The sequence below is a fragment of the Wasmannia auropunctata genome, unplaced genomic scaffold (genome assembly GCF_000956235.1).
Source record: "Wasmannia auropunctata unplaced genomic scaffold, wasmannia.A_1.0 LD335977.1, whole genome shotgun sequence".
Taxonomy (NCBI): Eukaryota; Metazoa; Arthropoda; class Insecta; order Hymenoptera; family Formicidae; genus Wasmannia; species Wasmannia auropunctata.
In genome coordinates this window covers 22,601-44,366 of record NW_012026913.1, presented here as the reverse complement: position 1 = coordinate 44,366, position 21,766 = coordinate 22,601, and the positions used below count along the sequence as shown (strand labels likewise).

General features: G+C 37.6%; 1 protein-coding gene across 2 annotated transcripts in view; it reads right to left on the bottom strand.

Moving 5' to 3' along the window:
- Positions 1-21,766, bottom strand: part of LOC105454648 (low density lipoprotein receptor adapter protein 1-like) — a 67,832-nt gene that overhangs the window by 38,647 nt on the left and 7,419 nt on the right. Inside the window, exon 1 of one of the 2 annotated variants that reach the window (XM_011697416.1) lies at positions 6,134-6,526. The exons of the other annotated variant lie outside the window; for it this stretch is intronic. Coding sequence (XP_011695718.1) covers positions 6,134-6,179 — 46 coding nt within the window. The 5' untranslated portion in view covers positions 6,180-6,526. Of the gene's footprint in view, positions 1-6,133; positions 6,527-21,766 lie in introns of those variants that run through there. 2 annotated transcript variants of the gene reach the window in all.

The window sequence follows — 21,766 nt, the reverse complement described above, 5'->3', positions numbered from 1 at the left end:
TTAAGGAATTTGTCGCCGTTATAGGGACTATTCACAACTATCGGTTCGTGTTCTTGTAAACGTTTTCGTTTTCAGTACTGTACAATATATTACCAGATAGTCGTCACAAATCAAGCTTATATAAGGGGAAATCGAGTGCACAAATCGGTTATCCCGGAATATTGGTAAATCTTGCCTCTCGCGAGCCATTGACGCCTCCGAACGTCGCGCGGTTGCATAAAATACGGAGATGACATGGCAATTATCAGGGACGGGGTACTCGGCGTCTCCTTCTTCCTCCCTCTCTCTCTCTCTCTCTCTCTCTCTCTCTCTCTCTCTCTCTCTCTCTCCTTCAAGTTAATGAACTTTCTTGAAAGAGAACTTGTGCGAACAATTGCCATAAAGAGACAGTAATAAAACGGCGCTCTCAGTTTTATTGTGAATGCATTGAAACGTAGATTGTGCTTTATTCCCCCTTCAAAGTAGAATTATGGCACAAAGGGGACACATTCCGTATTATCTATATAGCTTTTTTCTCGGCAACATCTATTATTAGAAACTGCAATACCTGGATATGCACGCATGTTTAACCTCTGGAATTGTATCGATTTTAATGAACATTTATCGTGAATTTCAAACAAATTATTTCGCGTATCTATTAGAATGTATATAATATAGATATACTAGAATATACAAAACGTTTAGAAATCAACTTCTTTAAAGGAAATTAAAAAATACTGTTTTTTTATCTGCAAATAATTTTATCCTACAATTTATATCTCGTATACATTGAAAACGCATCTCATTTAAGCGACTACCACTCTTTCCGGCTCTATAAATATTCTATCGCGTTTAATGCGCGTAAAATGTGCTTTCACTATTCCGACGGAGACGAAAGTTGAGATCCACGATAACGTCGCGACCCTCGCGATTCTATAATAGAATGAATAAGGAGAGAATCAAACGAGCGCGTTTAGGATTAAATACGTGCCGCGAATACAAATGTTATTTTCGGTGTCCGTACGAGCGTGTTATTAGTCATTTCTCCAGGATATCCATCGTTAGGTCGAAACCGATGCGGCGGCGCGTGTTCTTCGTTCCGTGAACGATCCCCGGGATGATAACCGCGCGGAATAACTTGCCGCGCAGGCAGCAAGTTCATTATCATTGCTGGTCCGTGCCGTTCTATTTGCGTATATCGCGTTGCACGCTGATACGCGCGGTATGCAGAATCGTACACGAAATATAACTGGGCAAAATTTAACTACTACACTTTAGAGGCGTCCGATAAAGGATACGATATGTTGTTTCCCCCGATATCTTTCCTCTACTAGAATCACGTTCCTTCGCGATACAACCTCGTGTATTCTCGTTACAAGAACGAATCGTTATATACATATTAATTGCATTAATACGCGGATTCAAGTGCACCTGATTACACGGCGATATCCACGAGAGCATTAACAGTCCGTTTAACGAAGCCCTTGCCAATCTGATGACGCAATTGGACGCGACGGAAGGAATATTCATGCGTCGTTCATCGTGTTGACATTTGATTATCCAGAATGGAGGTGACGTTGACGTTAGATTGCACAGAATGGAGCCTAGCGGTAAACTCCAGAAGTTGACGAAGGAAAGTACGTTATGTGCGTTTTATACGCGGAAGAAGTGACAGCTTCTTTTTGCGTAAAGATTTATAACTCTGGAAGTTTCATGTAATTTAGAGCTATACGCGAATATATATGTATATGATGCATAAAAGATAAGAAAATGATTATACAGAAATAGTAGGATCTATATTTTTCGCACCAACAAAATATCATATTTGATTCTCATACAATATTTGCAATAAGAGTGCTATCGGTTTTTCAAAATAAACTCTTACATATGTATTTTTTCAATGCGTATTTTTATATATGTGTATATAAAAATATATACACATATATACAATAATACCTGGGAAAGAATTATATGGCAGAAAAATAATTTATTCAAGTAAAATACAAAATAGCGATCTGTCAAAAGTTTTTTCTGACATGCTAATCTGATGCATAAAAATATTTCACGGCTAAATGGAGCAAATTTGTTAACACAATGCGAACCGCGTTCAATATTCCGGAGACTACTACCATGACATTCTATACAGAACAGCTTCGAAGATGTGTAACTGCTTTACGCGAAGCGCGACGAGACGGTCTCTCATATCCCGAAGGAAATCTCGCAGTTAGTAGTATTATAACAAGAAACTGAAATAGCAATTCGTTAAAAGTTTACAAAACAATTGCATTCGTGGTAGCAAATCGTGGTGGTGTGATAAAAACTTTTGAAGCCAAGCCTCATAAAAAGTAGGTACGCCAAAATGTACGGCCATAATTTGAAGAGATTTTTTTTCAACATTAAAGCTTGTTTAAAAAATTAACACGTAACTGTCTAAATAGCTATCGTAAAATAGCTAAGCAGAAAATATATCAGTAATTTTACGCAAAACAAATCACAAGCATACCATTTGCAAAATATAATTCACATATAATACAACTAAATTAATAATAATTATCAATTATCTTTGACGGTTTATACGAACGCAATCCCGAATGACGGTGGCTTGTCGCTGCGATCTCGGTTTAACAAAACTCGATCGAGTTTGATATTCGCGCTGCATTCTTTTAGATCGTCAGTGTCACGAATTTATGCAGATTGTACATATACGTAATCAATAATTAGCGTACAAAGGGAAAGGGGGGGAGGGGGTCACATTACGGCTATACACACATATAACGCAAGTCGGCGCATGCATTACCATAATCTTGAAGGTGGCTCTATTACGCCGCTTATTGCGAATAATCGCGTTAACTGCGCCACTGCGTTGCTGCAGCTAGCGCTACTGCTGCTGCTGCTGCTGCTGCTGTTACAGCGGCTCTCTGTTATCACTTCCCGACATTTCCCAGCCGCGCATAGTCGCCGTTAATCTTGCCGAGCGAGCTCTCGGGAAATTGCAAAATTGCCGTGCGTTCGATCGTCCCGATAAATGCGCGGTTATTGCGATCTTAATGAACGTGAATTCCACACGAGTCCATCTCGATAACAAACTTAGCGCAAATAGATATACGGGAAGGCGACTAGATTTTAGAGCAAGAAATAATGGCAGATTATTAATATACTGAAGATAGATAAGCAAGAAGTAACTAGAAATATACGTAAATCGCAACAGACATGCATAAATAAATCTGAAATACAACCCTTGAAAGGCTTTTGTCCTCTCTCGTTGTATTTTTCGTCAATTAAAGAGAAAAATTTGTTCATTTATATTCTTAAGTCATTTGTATATCCTTTTTGCCAGTTTTATGTTACATGTATTATTATAACTTGCTTACGTATATAAATAAACACGCAAATACAAATTTAAACAATACCCGTTATTTGCATCTCGTTTCTTGTCACGAAACAATGTGGAATTCATTAGTTGTTACAGATAAATAAGCCAAGCTTTTGTAAAACGATATGTATACGATACATTTCACGGAAAAATAATCAACACTAAATATTCGTTTCATATCTCCGTTTCATAATTAACGAGATATGCGTACGCTTTGAAATACGATATACTCTAATATTCATACGGATATTTCATTTCGCATTTTTAAAGTCTCGCGGATTTTGCCGGATAACGTAATATCTTTTCATCAAAAGCGGCATATTGCAACGAACAATAGAAAGAAAATATAGCCAGTTGGAAATTTCTAATTCATAATTAATAAGCTGTCACACGCAAAAAACGCGATGCATTGCAATATTCATATAAGCATCTCGTTTCGCATTTTTTGGATAATGTAAATTTTTGGAAAATTGGAACGGACGACGTATTTCACGGGAAAAACGGCGGATTATATCTCCGTTGCAATAAAAAAAAGTACGAACGAGTTTTGAAAGATATTTTATATGTGCTAAAAAATTATTTGTTTGACAGCATTTTTATTACGTTAAATATAACATATTACGTATTACTACAATTTTCATTTTGTAAAATTCAATACAAATCGCTGCTTCTACCTTTTACATGTTTTTTCATTAAAACGCAACATCTGCGTCACGTAAAACATTTTCCCGGGGGATCCCCCTCAATTAATCAAGCCGGCTCTCTTTGTGCGCGGCGATACGATACGCTACAATATTCATACTTCATCCGTCATTTTGAAAGTTTTCCCGGCTGGAAGCTTCCAGAGAGGACGAGCCAGTCATGTTGCCAATATCGCCGTGACAGCGCAACGCGGTCTCATTTAATTTTTACTTTCGGAAGGCGGAGCACGTGGATCCACCACGGAGAAAGACGGGAAGGCATTCGTGAAATCTTCATTGCGAAGTTTCTACTCTAAAAAATTAGCGAGAGGCTAATAAATTAAATTAAACGGGCGAAGCCAACGACCATCTATTCTATTATTACTAGATTTATCATTTTAACTGCACTTTCTAAAAGTCTCCCTCTACGTTTTCCACAATCAAAATTGAGCAAGTATAAAGCTTCAATTGGTTCTGTACATATTTCTATGTTAATGAAATTATTACTCTTAATTTTTGCAAATCAGAAATTAGAATACTATCAACCTTTAATTGTTCCGTAGTTATAGATTATGAATCAATATAGTTATTTTTACAGATAATTTTGTCAATTCTAACACTCTTCTTTTCGATATTATTTATAACTTTTTTGATCTTGTCTTATACTCTAATAAAAATATTTTAATAAAAAGTATGTTGGGAATAAAATTTTATGAGTGTAAACGACGACGAGGTCAAAATCCGAATGGTGAATACGAAATGATTTCCCTTCATGAAAATCAATGAATGACAAGGGTCAAGTATAGGCCATACAAATGTGCGTATATGTAGACAGTATGTTTCGTCAGCACTTTTGTTGCTTTTTAAATCGAACATACTTATCACGTAAGAATTTATTCCATCCATATTTCCAAGATTTAATATGTAATATGTAATTTAATATGCAACTAGACATCACAGATGTATATGTCGGAAATATATTTTTATGTGCTGTAAAGATTTATTACGCGATACGTTTAGCACAATAATACGAGCTCTATCGTTATTTCTACTTATTTAGAACACAATGGGTGCTTTTATCTCCATTATCAAAAAATATAAATAAATTCAAGAGTTTACTGTCAAAAATTTACTCTTAAGAATTTATTCATAAAATTTCAATTCATTAATATGTAAAATATAAAAGAGAGAGAGATAATTCATTATAACATACAAAATTATATGACTACGATATCTTAATAATTATAACATCCTCAAATGACTCATTTCAATATCAAAATTCCTATAGTTCAATATTCATAATTTTCCATCTCTCTTTCACAATTCTTTCAATTTTTATTTGTAAATGTGATAAAATATGTAGTAAACATAATTCTTTTTACAGATAAAAAGAAAACCAAGAATATACAAAGTAAAACTAAACACACACAATTTAATCTTTCGTAATGCGAACGATTAGCTTCGAATATTACCTCAAAGCGCATCAAATCATGTATTTCAAAAGTTGTTTAAAAGCAATTTCGAAAATTTGATTGGACTCTAAGTACATTGCTCCAATTGATATCAACATTCCGTTTAAATCAATCAACTTGCGTTCGTATTTCGTTTTTATCGAAAACTACGATAAATTTCACGTTTCACGATTAACGATCGTGTTCAATCGCAAATAAGCGACGGCGGCGTAACGTTCAATTTTGCTTTTAAAAGTATTTAAAATTAGACTTATAATTATTCCCCTTAATGCTAAAATTCTTCATTAAAAATTATCTGATCGCCAAATTGACGATAGAAAGTAATTCTCTGACAAATTTTTTTAATGAATCACTTGGGTGTCACATTTTCTTACGAAAATTGACGTAAATGCTAACAATAATAATAGAATACTAATAATAGATATAGTACTTGAGAATCTTTGAAAGACACAATCGACATATCCCTTTTTTCTACAAGAGAGATTTTATTTTCAGCCATTTATAATTACATTAAGCATCTCGAAAAATTTAATCTATCTATTTAAAGTTCGGAGTCTTTCAATATTTCTCTCTAACGCATCTCCTTCACTCTCTAACTTGCCTTTCCTAATCAACCAAACTCAACTCACTCTTGTGCTTCGAACTGCTCTTCCACAAACCCCTGAAGAACGACATTCTGGCCCAGCGCAGCACAAGCAATTCCAGCAGCTCCGAAATCTTCCCCCTCGTCACGATCTGCCTCGCCAGCTTTTTCCCGTTTTCGAGAGCTCGTCTCTCACTCACAAACCTCGATACCAGTTTCGCGCCACGTCCAGGACATGTGAATCCGAGATCGGGCGACTCGATCGTTCTACAAGTCACGGATAATCAGCCTTCATCGGTGCCGGCGGGTCTCCGGCTTTTCTTAGAAAGCTACGGAATGAAAATCGAGAGGAAAGTCGGTGGACAACAGCTGTTCGTACGACACAAGATCTCCCCGGATAGCACCCGCGAAAACGTGTTGCCGCGGTGGCAGCGCGCCGCGATATGAACCGTCCGGAACGGTTTATAGCGCCGCTTCGCCCTTGCGAGCGAACATGCGCATCCCAGACCGTCCTTGTCCCGTCGTTCTCTCTCCCTCTTTCTCCCATCGGCAGCCCGGATTCCGGTTCCGCTTCCGAACCGGATCCCACACCAAGAGTATGAAGATTATTTTTACGCGTTCCGCGTGGACCTGTGACGACGACATCAGCATTTCAGATCAATTTCGAACTTAAAAAACGGAAAGATCGTGGAATCCGAGAATTTCGCGTCAGGGGAGAAACTTTGGATCGATAAGGAGAAGAGCCAAGAAAGAGATTCAGAAACGCGCTAAAATCAAGATTTCGGAGGAATAAGAATAAAAATAGAAGAACCCTAAGAGCTCCGTAAACTTTTCGAGATAAAAATTTTTGATTGTGCGTGATAAAAATAAGAATGAAAAAAAATCCTCGATAGTTCAAAGTTCGCGTAGAGATAAAATTTTTTAATTGACGAGAGAAAAACAGAAAGAATAACATTTGTTTTTACTGAAAAAAATTATGAAGTTCGTATACATGTACACATCCCTCAGATTGTAAAAACAAAAAACAAATATTACATCATGTAAACGTAAATGGACAGAAATTGGAACAAAATTGACATATTAAAAATTTTAATACAATACTAACAATATTAAATTTCAGACAATATTAAATATAAAGGGCAAACTTAATATCGGATTAAACATCGTTGAAGTGACTGTCGTCGGGTGGGCTTGCGGAGCAATTTGGTATTCATCTCCGCCGACGACATAGTTGCCAAGAAATTGATGCGTTGCTCGGGCACGCTCCAGAAACACGGGACGAGGGTCTCGCCACCTAATTTCATGGGAGAGATGCCCGCCCTAAACTTACAGGAACCAAACTTCGTTCGATAATCTCACGGCAAGTAACGACCCCGCCCAGTCAATTTAACATGCTTGCCGTTTTTGCATTTCCGCAGATTAAAAAACGAGCGAAAAGCCATCGTTCTTTGAGAAAAGAACACATTTCGGCGCAAAAATAAAAAGTAATTGACATCATAATAACGCAGTTTGAATGGCTGCGTTCAGCAGAAAAAGCGGCTTTGCAACTGTTGTAAAATTCTTTAATATGATTGGTTTATACATTTAGATCCGTGAAGAACTAAAGGCAAGAACCAATCATGTTGAAGAATCTCACAACAGTTGCAAAGCTGTTTTCTCTGCTAAATGCAGCCAATGTTCTGAGATATTTTAAGATGAGATTGCAGCAATACGCGAGTACCGAGAAAATTTAAAATTGTAATAATAACAAAAAAATCAATATAATCATTTCTTCCAACTCATTAGTATAATAAAATACGAAGTTGCAGTCACAGACATCGGATTTTCTCGTCGATTTTCGCATCGAGTGCGATTAAGCTTGAATAATGCTGGAATTGTCGGAAAATCGAAATTAATCTGCAGGGAAACTGATTTCGTGAATTTCCCCGTAATCGAAAACCTTAAGTTAACCTAAAGTTATCGGGTATAGGCGTTCAACGAACGTCGAGTCCGAAATTCCCGGCGAAACCCGAAAATTTATCAGGTGTTCGCGCACCACTCCCCCTCCCCCCGGTAGAAAACACGAGCGCCAGAGAGCCATTCGATTATCCGGGGGTCGTTATGCGTTCGTTAGCGCGCGATTGACTTTAGACGACGGCGGCTCGAATCGATTTCACGTGCGCTCGACGAAATTGCCAATCAATCGAGGAGAATCGGGGAGAAAACAACTGTCCTCCGGCTTGGTAAATTACCCGTATCTATCGGCCGCATCGGATTACGAATTGAACTAACGCACTAGCGAAAATAGATCGCCACGAGATAATCGTACACTGGATAAAACTGCAATTTAAAAGCGAAGAAAAAAAGGAAAGAGCGAACAAAAGATTTATCTCTCGCTGCTGCGAGACCAGCGTGGCTGAGTGAGAAATAAAACAATGAAAATGTAGCAGACAGATATAAAGAAAATACTAAATGCATGTTAATTAATATTTTTAAAAAAGTGATATTTTTGGAGAAAGAATTAAATTTCAAAATAAAGCATTACGTCATACAAATATAAAAATCGTGTTATTAAATATAAGAAAAAAAATATCGTTTATTCTTTAATCAGTATAAGACGAAATTTCATTTAAGTAAAAATACGCAATTAAATAAAATGTATTTATTTACTTACAAAATTGTTATGTACATATTAAAAAAGGAAACCAAGTTTTTTGAACAACCTCTCGAAAAGTAATCTATTAAATCAACTGAAGTGGCCGATAAAAATTCGCGACGCGAAAGAAATTTCGGAGCGGGAATGTAGCTGCTGCGGCGACCCGCGTAAGATGATTGACGAGAGAAACTGGCACGATCGTTCTTCGGGAGACGAGCTCAGTCGAGTTGCGAGTTTTTTGTGCGTTCGGCTTAACGGACATGTCGCAAAACTCCGCTCGGCCTCGCTCCTATCCCTTTTCTCTTCCACATCGTGATTCGATCGGTCTCTCTTACGACATCGTCGTGACATAAATCGGCAATTGAAAACGATATCATTTTCGACGTGCTCAGATTTCGATGCTACACGAAATTGATCTCTGCAGTTGATTACGACAAATGAAAAGAAATATACGATATACCATAACTTTCCTCGATGCTTTTGCTGGCGGAATTAATTCGAATTCAAATTAATAAAAGATTTTCTACGTACAAATCCTTCACTATTTCCGTTTAGGATATATTCCGCATGATATAGAAGCGAAAATATCTCGCTGAAACGGTTAAAATGCAAAGGGGATGCGTGATTTATTCGCCTGACGTATTTTTTCAGGCCATACAGAAAATATCAAAATGCAGAAATCGCGACGGAGCCGATCTCTCGAAATCGAGCGACGGCGAATATTTTTCATTAAAACGAGACGCACAGTGTTTTCGGGATAACGGACGGTCTACAAAGACCCACCCCGCAAAAAGCCGACATCGAACGTCACAGCTGCTGTCTTCACACCTTCCACGTTTCTTCTTCGTCATTCCGTTCATCGATCCGCTAGGTACTCCATCCTTTCGCTCTTTTCCCGATGCAGCTGGGATCGACAGGAATTCTGTGTTTGACAATGCTCGTCGAGCATGTTTGGCGGACTCGAATGACGTTTCTCGTGACATGTCGTAAATTCGTATGGCGAGATAATTGAACGGTTGCTTAACCGAGCTTCATAGATGATTTTTAATAATTTTATTCTGTCTAAAGAAAGAAACACAGAGAGAATATAGAATTTTTTCATGAGAAAATATTTCGATATATTTTCTTGGCAACCTAAAAAAAAAATACTCTTAGTCCCTGTTAATTTTGGAGTAATTTTATCACTCTCCCTTTGACATAATAAATGACGTAATAAATTTAACTATATTAATTGAGAATTAATTAAACGTATAATCGTAAATGTACTTCGTATAATTTGTATTAAAAAAGAAACCGGCATTTCCGAAATTATACAAGATCGCTTAATTAAAGCTGCGAAAACAATATTAAATTAAACATGTATTTAATTATTTAAAAAATTTTAAATTATAAAACTTGCTTATATAGATTTAATATTATTTTGTAATTGCTGCAATTATTCTGTCAAAGTAAATTCTTTCTACCTATAAAAATTAAAAAATGTGTATTTATATTGTAATTTATATTGTCATTTATATTGTAAATTTTGTTAAATAATCTCTTAATTTAGAAAAAAAAGATTAAATAAAATTTATAATTTTCTCTTTTATTCCTTTACTTATTTTTATCTTTCTATCTTGCTTTTCTAATTAATTCATAACGTATGAGTAGAGCGTCAAATCGTATGTAAAAGTTCAAAAAGCGTATTTGTTCCGCGTTTCATTTTGTTGTGTAATTTAACGTTCATGCATTCGGGGATATCCGTTGATAATTACTCATTGCAGTATCTTTCCCTTCAGCCATTATTCCACTAGCTTTGCTACACGACACACCTGACATCGTCAACATCGAGTCAATCCCAAGTTTAGCACGCTCGTCAAGTACACGCGTGATACACGCGTGCGTACAATGTGCGTCGCGCGCGGTTCGATACGGTCGTCGTGTACGGTCATCGGCCGTACGCAGTACGAATTCCATTAATAATCTGTGCGATTATGCGGTATTATGCGTGACTCGGGCTTGCTCCGTAATTTCTCTTCTCGCAAGATACGAACAAAGCATTGTTGCACAATTCCATGCGCAGCAATTAGGAAATGCATTCATACAGCGCAAATGGGATATATGCGATCTCGTAAAATGTTCGCTAAACTTTTAGGTACAAATATATATATATATATATATATATATATATATATATAATTTTGATCCATTATGCTTCTAAATTAGTTGCAGACAGAAGATATTTTGTGCGTGTCAGAACTTTAATATTGAACATAATAAGTGTATTGTTATAGCAATTTTATATAGATATATATATATTATTTAAGAGAAAATTGCTATAACAATGCACTTGTTATGTTCAATATTAAAATTCTGACACGCACAAAATATCTTCTGTCTGCAACTAATTTAGAAGCATAATGGATCAAAATCATATTAAATTTATAAAATTTATCTGAAATGTAGAAGAATGTCTAAAGTGAAAATGAAGTAGTATTCAAAATGTTAGCATCAAAATAAAATCTCGTGAATTATGAGCTCAACCTCCTCTGATCTCAAATGCTTCATTTATCATTTCATCTTCTACTCACAAAATAGCATTGGCTGTTCCAGTTCCAAGATATTGATCTATTACATATGATGTGTACGCTCGATAACGGATCTGCGATATTATCATGCAATATAGCAATAATATACACAACATGCAGAATTATTCAAAACCAGCCACCATTAAACAGATATTTCAATTATTTTGATTATTATAATTAATATCTTATTATTTCTGCCAACGTGTTCGCAGAAAGATTATAATATGCTGTTGATGAATCCTTTGAAAATTTGCAGATTCATTTTCATTCGTTATGCTGGAAGAAAGTTACAGCACGTAGATGCGAAATGTTACGTCCGGCCGCTCGAGTAATAACAGCCCTCGAGTAAAAATGCAATTAAAAAAAAAAAATAAAAAATGCAATCAGCAGAAAGCATGACTTGCGTTTATCGGACAGCACGGTATTTTAATGAACTTCGATTTCGCACAGTAAGCGTATCGGCTTGGATAATATATTCAAGTTTTTTTATTAAAATTGTGGCTATGGTAAAAAGAGAAGAAAGCGCACAACATTGGACGTTGCGAAGCTAATTAAATTCACATCTCGTAACCGCTATTTTCCGAATTATACCGATCGAGAGAGGCTCTCGATTACAACCAACGCGATGTCGGATATTATCTCGCGGGAGCAATTCCGTTAGCGAGTAAATCGAGTATCGTCATCGCATAAGAAACCATAGTAAATCACTCTCTATCAGATATAAAGCGGTGCAGCGCGAAGTCGAAGGACGGCGATCAATGAAGTGTAGACATAACTGTTTTATTGATTCTCGACAATAATGCAGTAGTGTAATAATAATCTCAAACTTTTGTCATTTGTAAAAATGATAAATGCGAGATATAAAGTGTACTTATTTAAGTACCATGCATTTAAATTTTATGCGAATAAGAGGGTTTAGCAAAGTAAAGATGATTTGTCGAGAATTTGTAATAATAATCGAGATACAGCATCACGCTTGCAATCGCGCTCTTATTACCGTTTAACTCGTCCAACTTCCTTCTCACTAATTGGAAGACAAAAGCCGGTGCGACGGAAAATCTGACGGGTATTGGCCGCGAAACGGATTCCAGACTTCGTTGCAAATGAATTCCATCCGATTCCTCGCCTTTGACGAGTGCGCGCGAGCGAAGAAATGGATCCTCTTTCGCGACTCCTACAGGTGAGAGAAATCCAATTCTCTACTCGTCGAAGTAATCTAGATTGAGGAGGGGGGGGAAGAGCGGGAAGGCGGGAAAATCCGACGAAAAGAGATGACGCGCGCCACCGTCTCTCAGAATAACTCGGACTCTTGGGTATCGCCGCGTATGCGAACTATGCCAGCTATTCCGAGCTCCACCGGAGACAGTACGGCTTTACGACACGATCTTCGCGATCGACTCTGCTCGCTTTTTCCCTTCTTCTCGAGAAGTATCCATGGTACGTAGGTACCGACAAAATTTCACCTAGGGTAAGATGAATTTTCCACGCGGGATGTTCGTCCGCGACGTTCCCAACTTCATCTACGGATTCCTTAAGAATTTAAAGTTGATCTTCCCTCGTCAAAAAATTCGGCTAGCATCTCTTTTTACTGTACATCTTAAAATTTTTGAAGTTAAATACCTTAAAAGAGCGGAGTTCGAAAACGCGTTTAAAAAATTCGAGAAAATTTTATCGTGATTGTAGCTGCACTTATAAAGTCGTACTAGCTTCCTCCAATTCTCTCTCTGTATAAATGTGTAATGCAGTAAACTCCTTCGTTGCTGTACGTCCTGTACGATATCCGGCTGTAAGCCGGAGCATGTCGGCTTGCTATTATGCTACATGAGTGCCTCAGAATTTCGCTATTATCGCGTGTACGTAGAATATTCGAGCTATTTCGTGATTATCGTAAACCGTACGATTTCGTATAGAGCATACAAATACGTCGTGCTCGCGTCGTGTCCGCAGTAGTCATTAGTAATTACTCATGTGTGCTGAAATATGTAGTAGCTGGAGAATTACAAGCTACGTATACTACGTATATTGATAGAGAAAAATTTGAAGATTTATCCCAGAACTTCTAATATACCCCACACTTCTTTAATTCAAGGAATTATATCTTAATAAAAAAAAATTATCACTTTTTTAAATATAAAATATTTCTATTGAACATCTTCAGTCAAATATGATCTTATGATTTCAACTTTCATTAAATTTCTATATAAAAACTATTAATTTCGTGTATTTTCATAAAAATGATTACAACTGCATGCTTTTTATCAAAACGATTTATTTTCTGTTCAAGATAGTATTTAACTTTTAATATTATATGTAATCTTTTAATTGTGAGTAAGCTTTTTATGTCTTTTTTTTTTGCATTTTTATGAGTTTTATGACTATCCACAGAATTATACGTATATCCGAAAGTACAGGTTTTACTTTGAGAAAATGTAAATGAAATGAACTATTGAATGGTAGAGTTAATAGTATCGCGCGACCTAAATCCTTGATCACTAAAGTTAAAGGACTTTGACCCTTATATGCATTGGTAACGCGGACCGTAACCTAAGAAGGTGTCGGCAGCTAAGTGAAGACTTCACGTAACAGAAGGAGGACGAGGAACGCGAGACGAAAGTCTCGAGAGGGCTTGCATCAGCCTCGAACACGCGACCAGCACGTTCTCGTGTGTGTGAACTTCGTCTACCTTCAAAGGCAAGGCACCTTGAAACAGGAGACTCACTACTTGGTTCAAGCTGTTATCGATTGAAATACATTATCCACGTTATTTTACATTTGGAACATTATACAAATTTACAAATAGTAGATTAATGCGATGAAATAACAATAACAAATAATTAAAAAAACGGTTTTTCTAAAACAAGATAATAGCTAAAAATTGTATAAATAATTTTATTTTTAAGATTAATAGAGGAAACTTAGAGATATTAACAAGATTTATATTATTTTTAAAAGAGTATGTTTCCTTAAACTCGTTTCATTTTTACCCGCGACGTTGAAAAAAAGAAATTAAATTTTCTTAGTAACAGGCATCAAAGACCTCTCATTTTGTTACAAAGCCTACTTTTTGAAATAATTAATTTTAAGTTAAAATAATAAAATAGTAAGCTCTTATGTGTAGTTTATCATATCTTCTCTCTCAAAAAAAAGGGGGGGAAAAATATTATTTTATTATTTTACCACACAAAGAAAAGTACGCTGGAATAATGAATATTCGAGAGAATAAATAGAATATATGCAAACGTAGTGGTGCAATCGCGTTAAATTGCTCGTCTCTAATTGTAAGATCTGACGGAGAAGGATTCACGTTCGTCGAGACGGATCTTCACGATGACGTCTTTCATTATCTCCTTTTATCCTCTTTCTCTCTCGCCTGTGTGCACAGTATCGCTGCTGCAGGTGCCTCTCCTTTTCCAACCCAATCGACGATCATATTTCTCGCTTTACACGCGAACCTCTCTTCTCCGCCGCCACTTTCCCGTCTTCACCTGCCGCGCGCGCATCCGCCTTTTCTCTCCATATTTCGAAAGCTTTTTCTTTCTTCTCTGGGGCCTGTCCGATTTCGACTGGTCTTGATCCTGGAGTCAAGCCAATCGGCGACTCTTCAAGAGATTTCCGAGCTTCGAGGAAAAAGATTCGTCGACTCTTTTCTTTGAATTTTTTAGAACTTTCAATCGAGGAAGACAACTTGGCCATCAATCGCCTTGCAATGAAAGTTAATGTGCCGCAACGCGCGTTGAATTTCACAATAATGCTACAACTATTTAGATTATACTACAGGTACACAAAATCTATATGTCATGTTTTTGGTGTAATCAGTTCCAGTGGAACTTTATCTTCTCTATTATATAACTTCGCCTCTTATCCAGCCATGTCGTATCTCTCATCATCGTCAATGATATTGATTATTCCATTACCAAATTCCATACTTAAAATCGCGCAATAAAAGTTTACTGCTTTCCCGTTAAGTCGTAATAAGTAATTTAACGTTAGAATTATTGAAAGCCATCGTTGGAAGCTTGAACGGCTTCTCTTCGCCTTGCACTCGCAGCTTTTACCATAACGGCAGATTGTCGTCGCTTCTACAAATAATCCCATTTAATGCCTGGAAAAACATCGCCCGGTGTCCCGTCAACGGCGCAATTAGGGGAATTCCGCTCGCGAACGAGAACAAGAGCGAGATATGCGTGACGTCTCCCATCCTCCGTCGGAGGTAGCACTTGCCGCTAGTACTTGCGAGCATTCGGCGCAGCTGGAATCAAGGAGATCGCAGCCGTTCGCGTTCACACGCCGGAAACCTGCATCTCGTGCACTCATGTACTAATACGCTCGCTTTTTCCTCTGCAGCTTGTCGTTCTGCTTGAAGATTTAAACGGCACCGCCGCAAGAACGGCAAACCAAAGACAATCTTCAGGCATTAATGCTCTATTCGGATATAATTGCAAGAATAATTAAAATTAAACTGAACAAAACAAATTCAATTTTGACATTAAATAATGAGAAATTTTCTCATTAGAAAATCGTTTATCAAAAATTACATTATAATTCTGCAATTGCTTCTTTCTTATCGTTATTAATTAAATAATTATTTCGATGACATTAGAGCATACCATTAAATTCATAAGAACATGACATGATGTAATTAAAAAAGAAATAAAATAAATTTTCAACAATTTTTCTTGCCTTTTTCCCCGAGTGAATTCTACGAACTGGCAGATCGGATCGTTGCCAAGTACCAAGATGTACAGAGCAGACTCGCGTGTCGTCCGAGTACCTACATACATGTAAAACCAGAGATGCTCGACGAAGAAAAGTTTATCTCAAATAAGAGGGAGAAAAGGGAGGAGAGGGCCGCCAAGAGATCCGCCGAGAGAATAAGAAAAATTTCGCGACCGTTAACCGGCTGCAGGTGACCGCGTGCGTTTGCATGCACATGAGAAAGACGAGTCGGAGATGCATGTCCGAGACCGGCTGATGCAAGTCCGGCGCGAGCTCTCGCGATGGAAAGGCCAGACATGCGAAAGAATTCAGGGTTGAAAGTGTGTAAGTATAACGAGTCGCCGTCGTCGTCGTCGTCGTCTCGCAAGTCCGAGAGGAAGGCCGATTACAGTCACGAGGAGGAGAAAAGAAAAGAGCAATCGCGGGTGGAGGGGGGATAATTGGGCCCAACGGGAATGCATGCTGACGCCGGCTGATGCAACAATCGGGCCTCTGACCGGCATTTCCTTACTGCGGAAGGAAGTATAGCCGGTTGCGATCGTCTCTCTCACTCTTCTCTTTCTTTCTCCTCGATTTCGAGATCTCGCAGGCCATTTAACTTTCTCTATACGCTTCGCTAATTAGTCGGAATCGGATGCGGATTAAATGGAACCGTTTTGTCACGCTGCTAAGTATTCCTTTGCGCATTGCGGATGGAAGCTTGTATGATAGTTTAAATACGTTTCACTTTGCCTTGATGATTAAATTGTGATAGCAAAAAAAAATTTATTTTTGTACGTTTTTGGTAACATAGAATTTTATATCTGTTGTATTAAAGAAGACTAACAATAAAAAAAGCGAATATAACTAAACGGAAAATAAATATAAAAAGTTAATATTTTGTTGCAGAACTTGAGGTAACTCTGCAAAAAGAAAGTGAGGAAAAAAAAGAGCTAGATAAACAAAAATAGAGGAGAGTCTTCATTAATAAATGAGGTTTTTTTCCGAATGTATTATTGTCCTTTTATTATTCGAAAGGATATGGCGCAATGTTTCCGCCATTCGTGATCGGAAACAGAAAGGCGTGCATCCCATTCTTCTTCGTTAGGGCGTAGACGCGAGCACGCTGAAGAAAAAGATACGACGCGAACAGGTCTGCCTTTCAGGGGCGCATACAAAGATATCCGGGACGACCATGTTATTTGACAAATGTGCTTTGACATTTCGCAAATGGAATGTGATAAAGTCACATCAAAACACTATGAAAGAATCATATTGCAATTAATAATATCATTTGTCCTTAATTTAATACAGATAAAAGTTCTGACCGTTCTACACAAGATCTAGTAGACAAAAAAAATGTTTCGAGAAGAGATTAAAAAAATATATAAAAATAATAATCGTAAGATCTCAAAAATCATCTTCCTCGAATTACATATTTTTTATTTCAGGACACCGTCTCGTTTGTCTAATTGTATTGTTTCCAGATATGGCCTCGAACTAATTTCCTGCTTTCTTAAGATTTTAAGATTGTGATTCTGCGCACGTAACTTATGATTTCGCCCAATATTTATCCCAAATTCCTTCGTGCGTCCCTGCCGCCTTTGTTTTCACAAGGCGGATGCGGTGATGCCCGTATTCTCGAAGAGCCACGCAAGAGCCGTAAATCTCGCGGTAGCGGAGAGCTTGAAAACGCTTTTTCCGCTAGAAAAGGTGAGAGAAGAAACGGAGAGGCGGGCGAAAAAAACGGCGAGCAGCGAGGATCGGATGGTAGAAAAAACGGCTGGAAAGGACGAACTCTTGCACGAGTTCTCTCGCGGAAATCAAGTAATTTCTCGGGGGACACCCGACGACTCACTCTCTCACCATTGTTCCTGTTCGCCGTTGGTCGGAAAAAAATAATTATCCTGTGACTACGACGAAGGGAGAGTCGTAGGATCATTGGAAAAGTAGCGAGAGGAGGAACTAATGTAGGATCAACTCTCAAGATGTAACATCGATCCGTGAATCGCGGTGTAATTTTATTTCATGTAAACATGAAAATCCCGCGGGAGAAAATAAATTTTCTTGGCGCAAAATGTTCTTTCTTCTCAATTCTACACTTTTTTCACGTAGTTTAATTTATTAAACTCCAAATCCCTGACTGACACTGATCGAATATATTACCGTTACACATTACCATTACTGATTATCACCATTATACATGTTACTGACGTATAAACGTTTTTATTACATATATTATCGATAGAAGAACGTAACGCATTGAAATATTTTTCACGGTGTCGTCGTGTCTCTTTATCGTAAAAGCCGTTTATAACCGAGTTCGGCGACAGTCAGAGAGACGCTCTTTATAATTCCAGGCACGAAATCGCACCGAGAAAGTTCCTTTATTTTCCTATCGGAAAACGTAGCGGGAACGAGGTCAACTCATGCTTACCCATTCTCCGTGAAAATCGACAAGAAGTCATCGATCAAAGTCCGCATTAAAAGCATTCGCATTCGTCATTCCTCGTCGACTATTTAAGTCTCTGATACCGTTATGCATTCATGTACACAAAGCTGATGAAAGTAAAAACTAACATAGATTTATCGCTCGCAAAAAAAAAAACTTTCCAGCACGGTATTTCAACGCTAACAAACAAATGGCGCGCCCGGCGCGTCGCGCGCGGTAGCGTTATTTTCTCTTCGAGCCTCTCGCGCAGTCAACTTTATTTTGATGAACGTACAGACCGATATAAAATATTTCACGTCCACGTAACATTTTAAAGCTCTTTACTCGACATCGCTCGTTTTTTTTCACTGTTTAGCTTCTGATAAAAATTGCTTTACAAAAATTCAAAGGATATTATTTGGAGATAAATACGCGCGGTACAGAAATACGCCCCGTTGTGGATATGCAATAAATATAATTTTACCGCGCACAATCGCTCGTGCTCCGCTGTGCCGCGGAGAAACGAGGATGGAACCGCGAATGGTTGTTACTGGTTGAATATCGTTGGACAGAATTCGCGAGAGAATAATATACCGCGGGAAAAGCCCGAGAATTTTCCGTAGCGAGCGCACGAAAAAATTATACATCCCGCGCTCGCTCGCGGATTGTAGCAATTCTGGAATAATGGAATTACGACAGGTGCGGGGGGAAAAAAAAACGCGAGAAACGACCAACGTAGTAATCCGGCGCTTGATCTCTCGCGGAGAGTCTCGCGAGAAGCACAAAAGCTCGGCGCGCGCGTTTCACAATCGATTCATAATCCCCGTTTCCTTTTTCACTCGCGAGAGCGTAGCGAGCACGAAATACGTCGTCGTGCTGAAACGCCGGACAATTCGCGAGAGCTGGAACAAAGAGGCAAAGTAATGCAGGCACGGGACGAGTGTGTGTGTGTGTGTGTGTGTGTGCGTGTGCGGAAGACATGGTAAAATTTCGAAATGTCATGGGCCAAAGGATGAAACTTGCGCAACGCGACTTCCGAGGCAGCTCCTTTTCAAATTCGGGCTCTGCGCCCTGATATTCAGCCAAAAATATAATTCAGAATAGCGAGAAATTAAAGCATATATCAATGCTGAAATATGTGAGAGATACATAGGATACAGCGGGTAATTTGAATAGTGGAGAAATTTAAAAAAATAAAAGATTTTAAGATACATTTCATTATATCAATGTCTGATATAATGAAATGTATCTTAAAACCTCTTATTTTTCTGAAATACTTGCAAATACTTACTATTATCCAAAATTCCCCACTATTCAAATTACCCCGCTGTACCCTACGGAAATAAGTTTTGCAGAAATTTATTAATTATAAATATTTCAACACAATTTTAACATAATTTTTACATAAAATTGTCGTGCTGTCATCAATGAAATAAAATCTTAATTATTAAAATTATTCACTCGCTCTTATTTATTCATTTATTTACTTCAATTTCATTCAGCAATCATGAACTTTAATTCAACATGTAATCCTGTAACTTTGTATCTCTTCATAATTAGATTTTTATGTAAATGTTTGCTAAGAATAAAGGACCCCTCGAGTCCTTCAGAGCTTTTGTTCGCTGCTGATTCAGTCGTACTTCTTTTTTTCTCACTTTTCCTTTTCTATATGCGCCCTTCTTTCAATTTCGAGGCCATACCTCACTTGAAGAAATGCCGATCGAATTTCTTTTCTGCAGTTCCAAGACCGTCGTTCGTGCACTTTCAGACGTGCTAACGCTAGATTAAATTCGCTGAATGCGCGGCGCGACCGCCAGCGACGATATTCCGCGTCCTTGTCGCTGTCCGAATGTATCTCCAGCCGACGAACTTGTCAGACATTATACTAATTTCCCCTCCGCTGTCCCTTTGCATCGCGTCACCGGCAAAACTGATGGCTAGATGAGTCGCGTATGTTGGATAATCACCAATCTCGCGCATTAACGAAAATTACCGAGAGCTCTCTCACTTATATGATTATACTCGTTTGTTAGTACTGGTCGTTACACATGTCGAGTATCTCCGTGAGCTAACGAATGCTGTGAAATCTCGCCCTCATTATTTAACGCAGTCATTATTTAAATTAATACATTATATGATCCTTCAGCTTACAAATATTTATGTAAATATATGTATATAAACACGGAAAAAGTTAAGATAAGCCAGTAATATTTGTTTAATTAATAATTTCTCACGAGTATCCGAAGTATTAACAATTAACCTTTCATTAAATCGCTTCGCGAAGTTTCATTTTGTTTCGCTCAAATACTTGTTTAATTGTAATCATAATCTCAGTTATAGTTGTGTAACACTTTTATATTGCTTTATTATTCTGTTGCTCCCATATTCAATTTCTCTGATAGGCTTCACAACAGCTGTGATGCCTTATCTTTTGTGTACTTTTCTCGTCTTTCTTCATATCTTTATATCTATGTGACGCCGTTGATATACAATAAATTAAATTAAATACACATTAGAGTGTCATTTTGAATATCCTCCTACTAACACTTTTGTAAACACTTTTGTTAAAATGACGTATATGTACTTTGTACGAGTTAAAAGAGCTAAAGTTAAATGAAGATTTAACTGACTATCCGATGACTAGCGGAATTTCGCGGTGACGGATTGAACTAGATATTGGCAACGTACGTTGTGCGATGCGTAGCGATTAATATAATCGCCTCTGCGCTAATTCGTCTAGGTCAGTCTCGCGACCCGCCACTGCACTATATAGACGCGTATATTATATCGCAGGAGACTTTCGCAATTCAGCGCGATAAGAACGTAAATATTATGCGACGCAAATATGTCGAAACCTCACGATTGGTTTTTTTTTTTCTTAATACGAAGCTCCTTGGCGCGTACTGAACTTGACACCGCGCGATTCGCTACGTCGACGAATCCCGAAGCCTCCGCGAGAAATTCACTCCAAGTCGAAAGATCAATCGCGATTCTTTATTGCGCACGCATTATTGGCATTACATTATGCATTCACATTATATATGTATATAAAATGTATAATGTCGCGATAGCTATAAATTTTGCTATCATTCATGTTAAGCTAATTGTAAGATTTGCATATAAATGTGTATACGAAGCAATACACGACACATAAATCCGTAGTTATAAAACTAAGTTTAAATAATATTTCACATAATTTAAATAATTGAATATATATTAGTAAATTATTTATATATGGGCCATTCCACGTGAAGCGGATCAGTCATCTCTCAGAAATTTTTTTAATTTTGCACAAAGGTAGTACTTTGGGAGATAGAATTTTGTGCCAAAGGATTTTTTTCTTATTGCAAA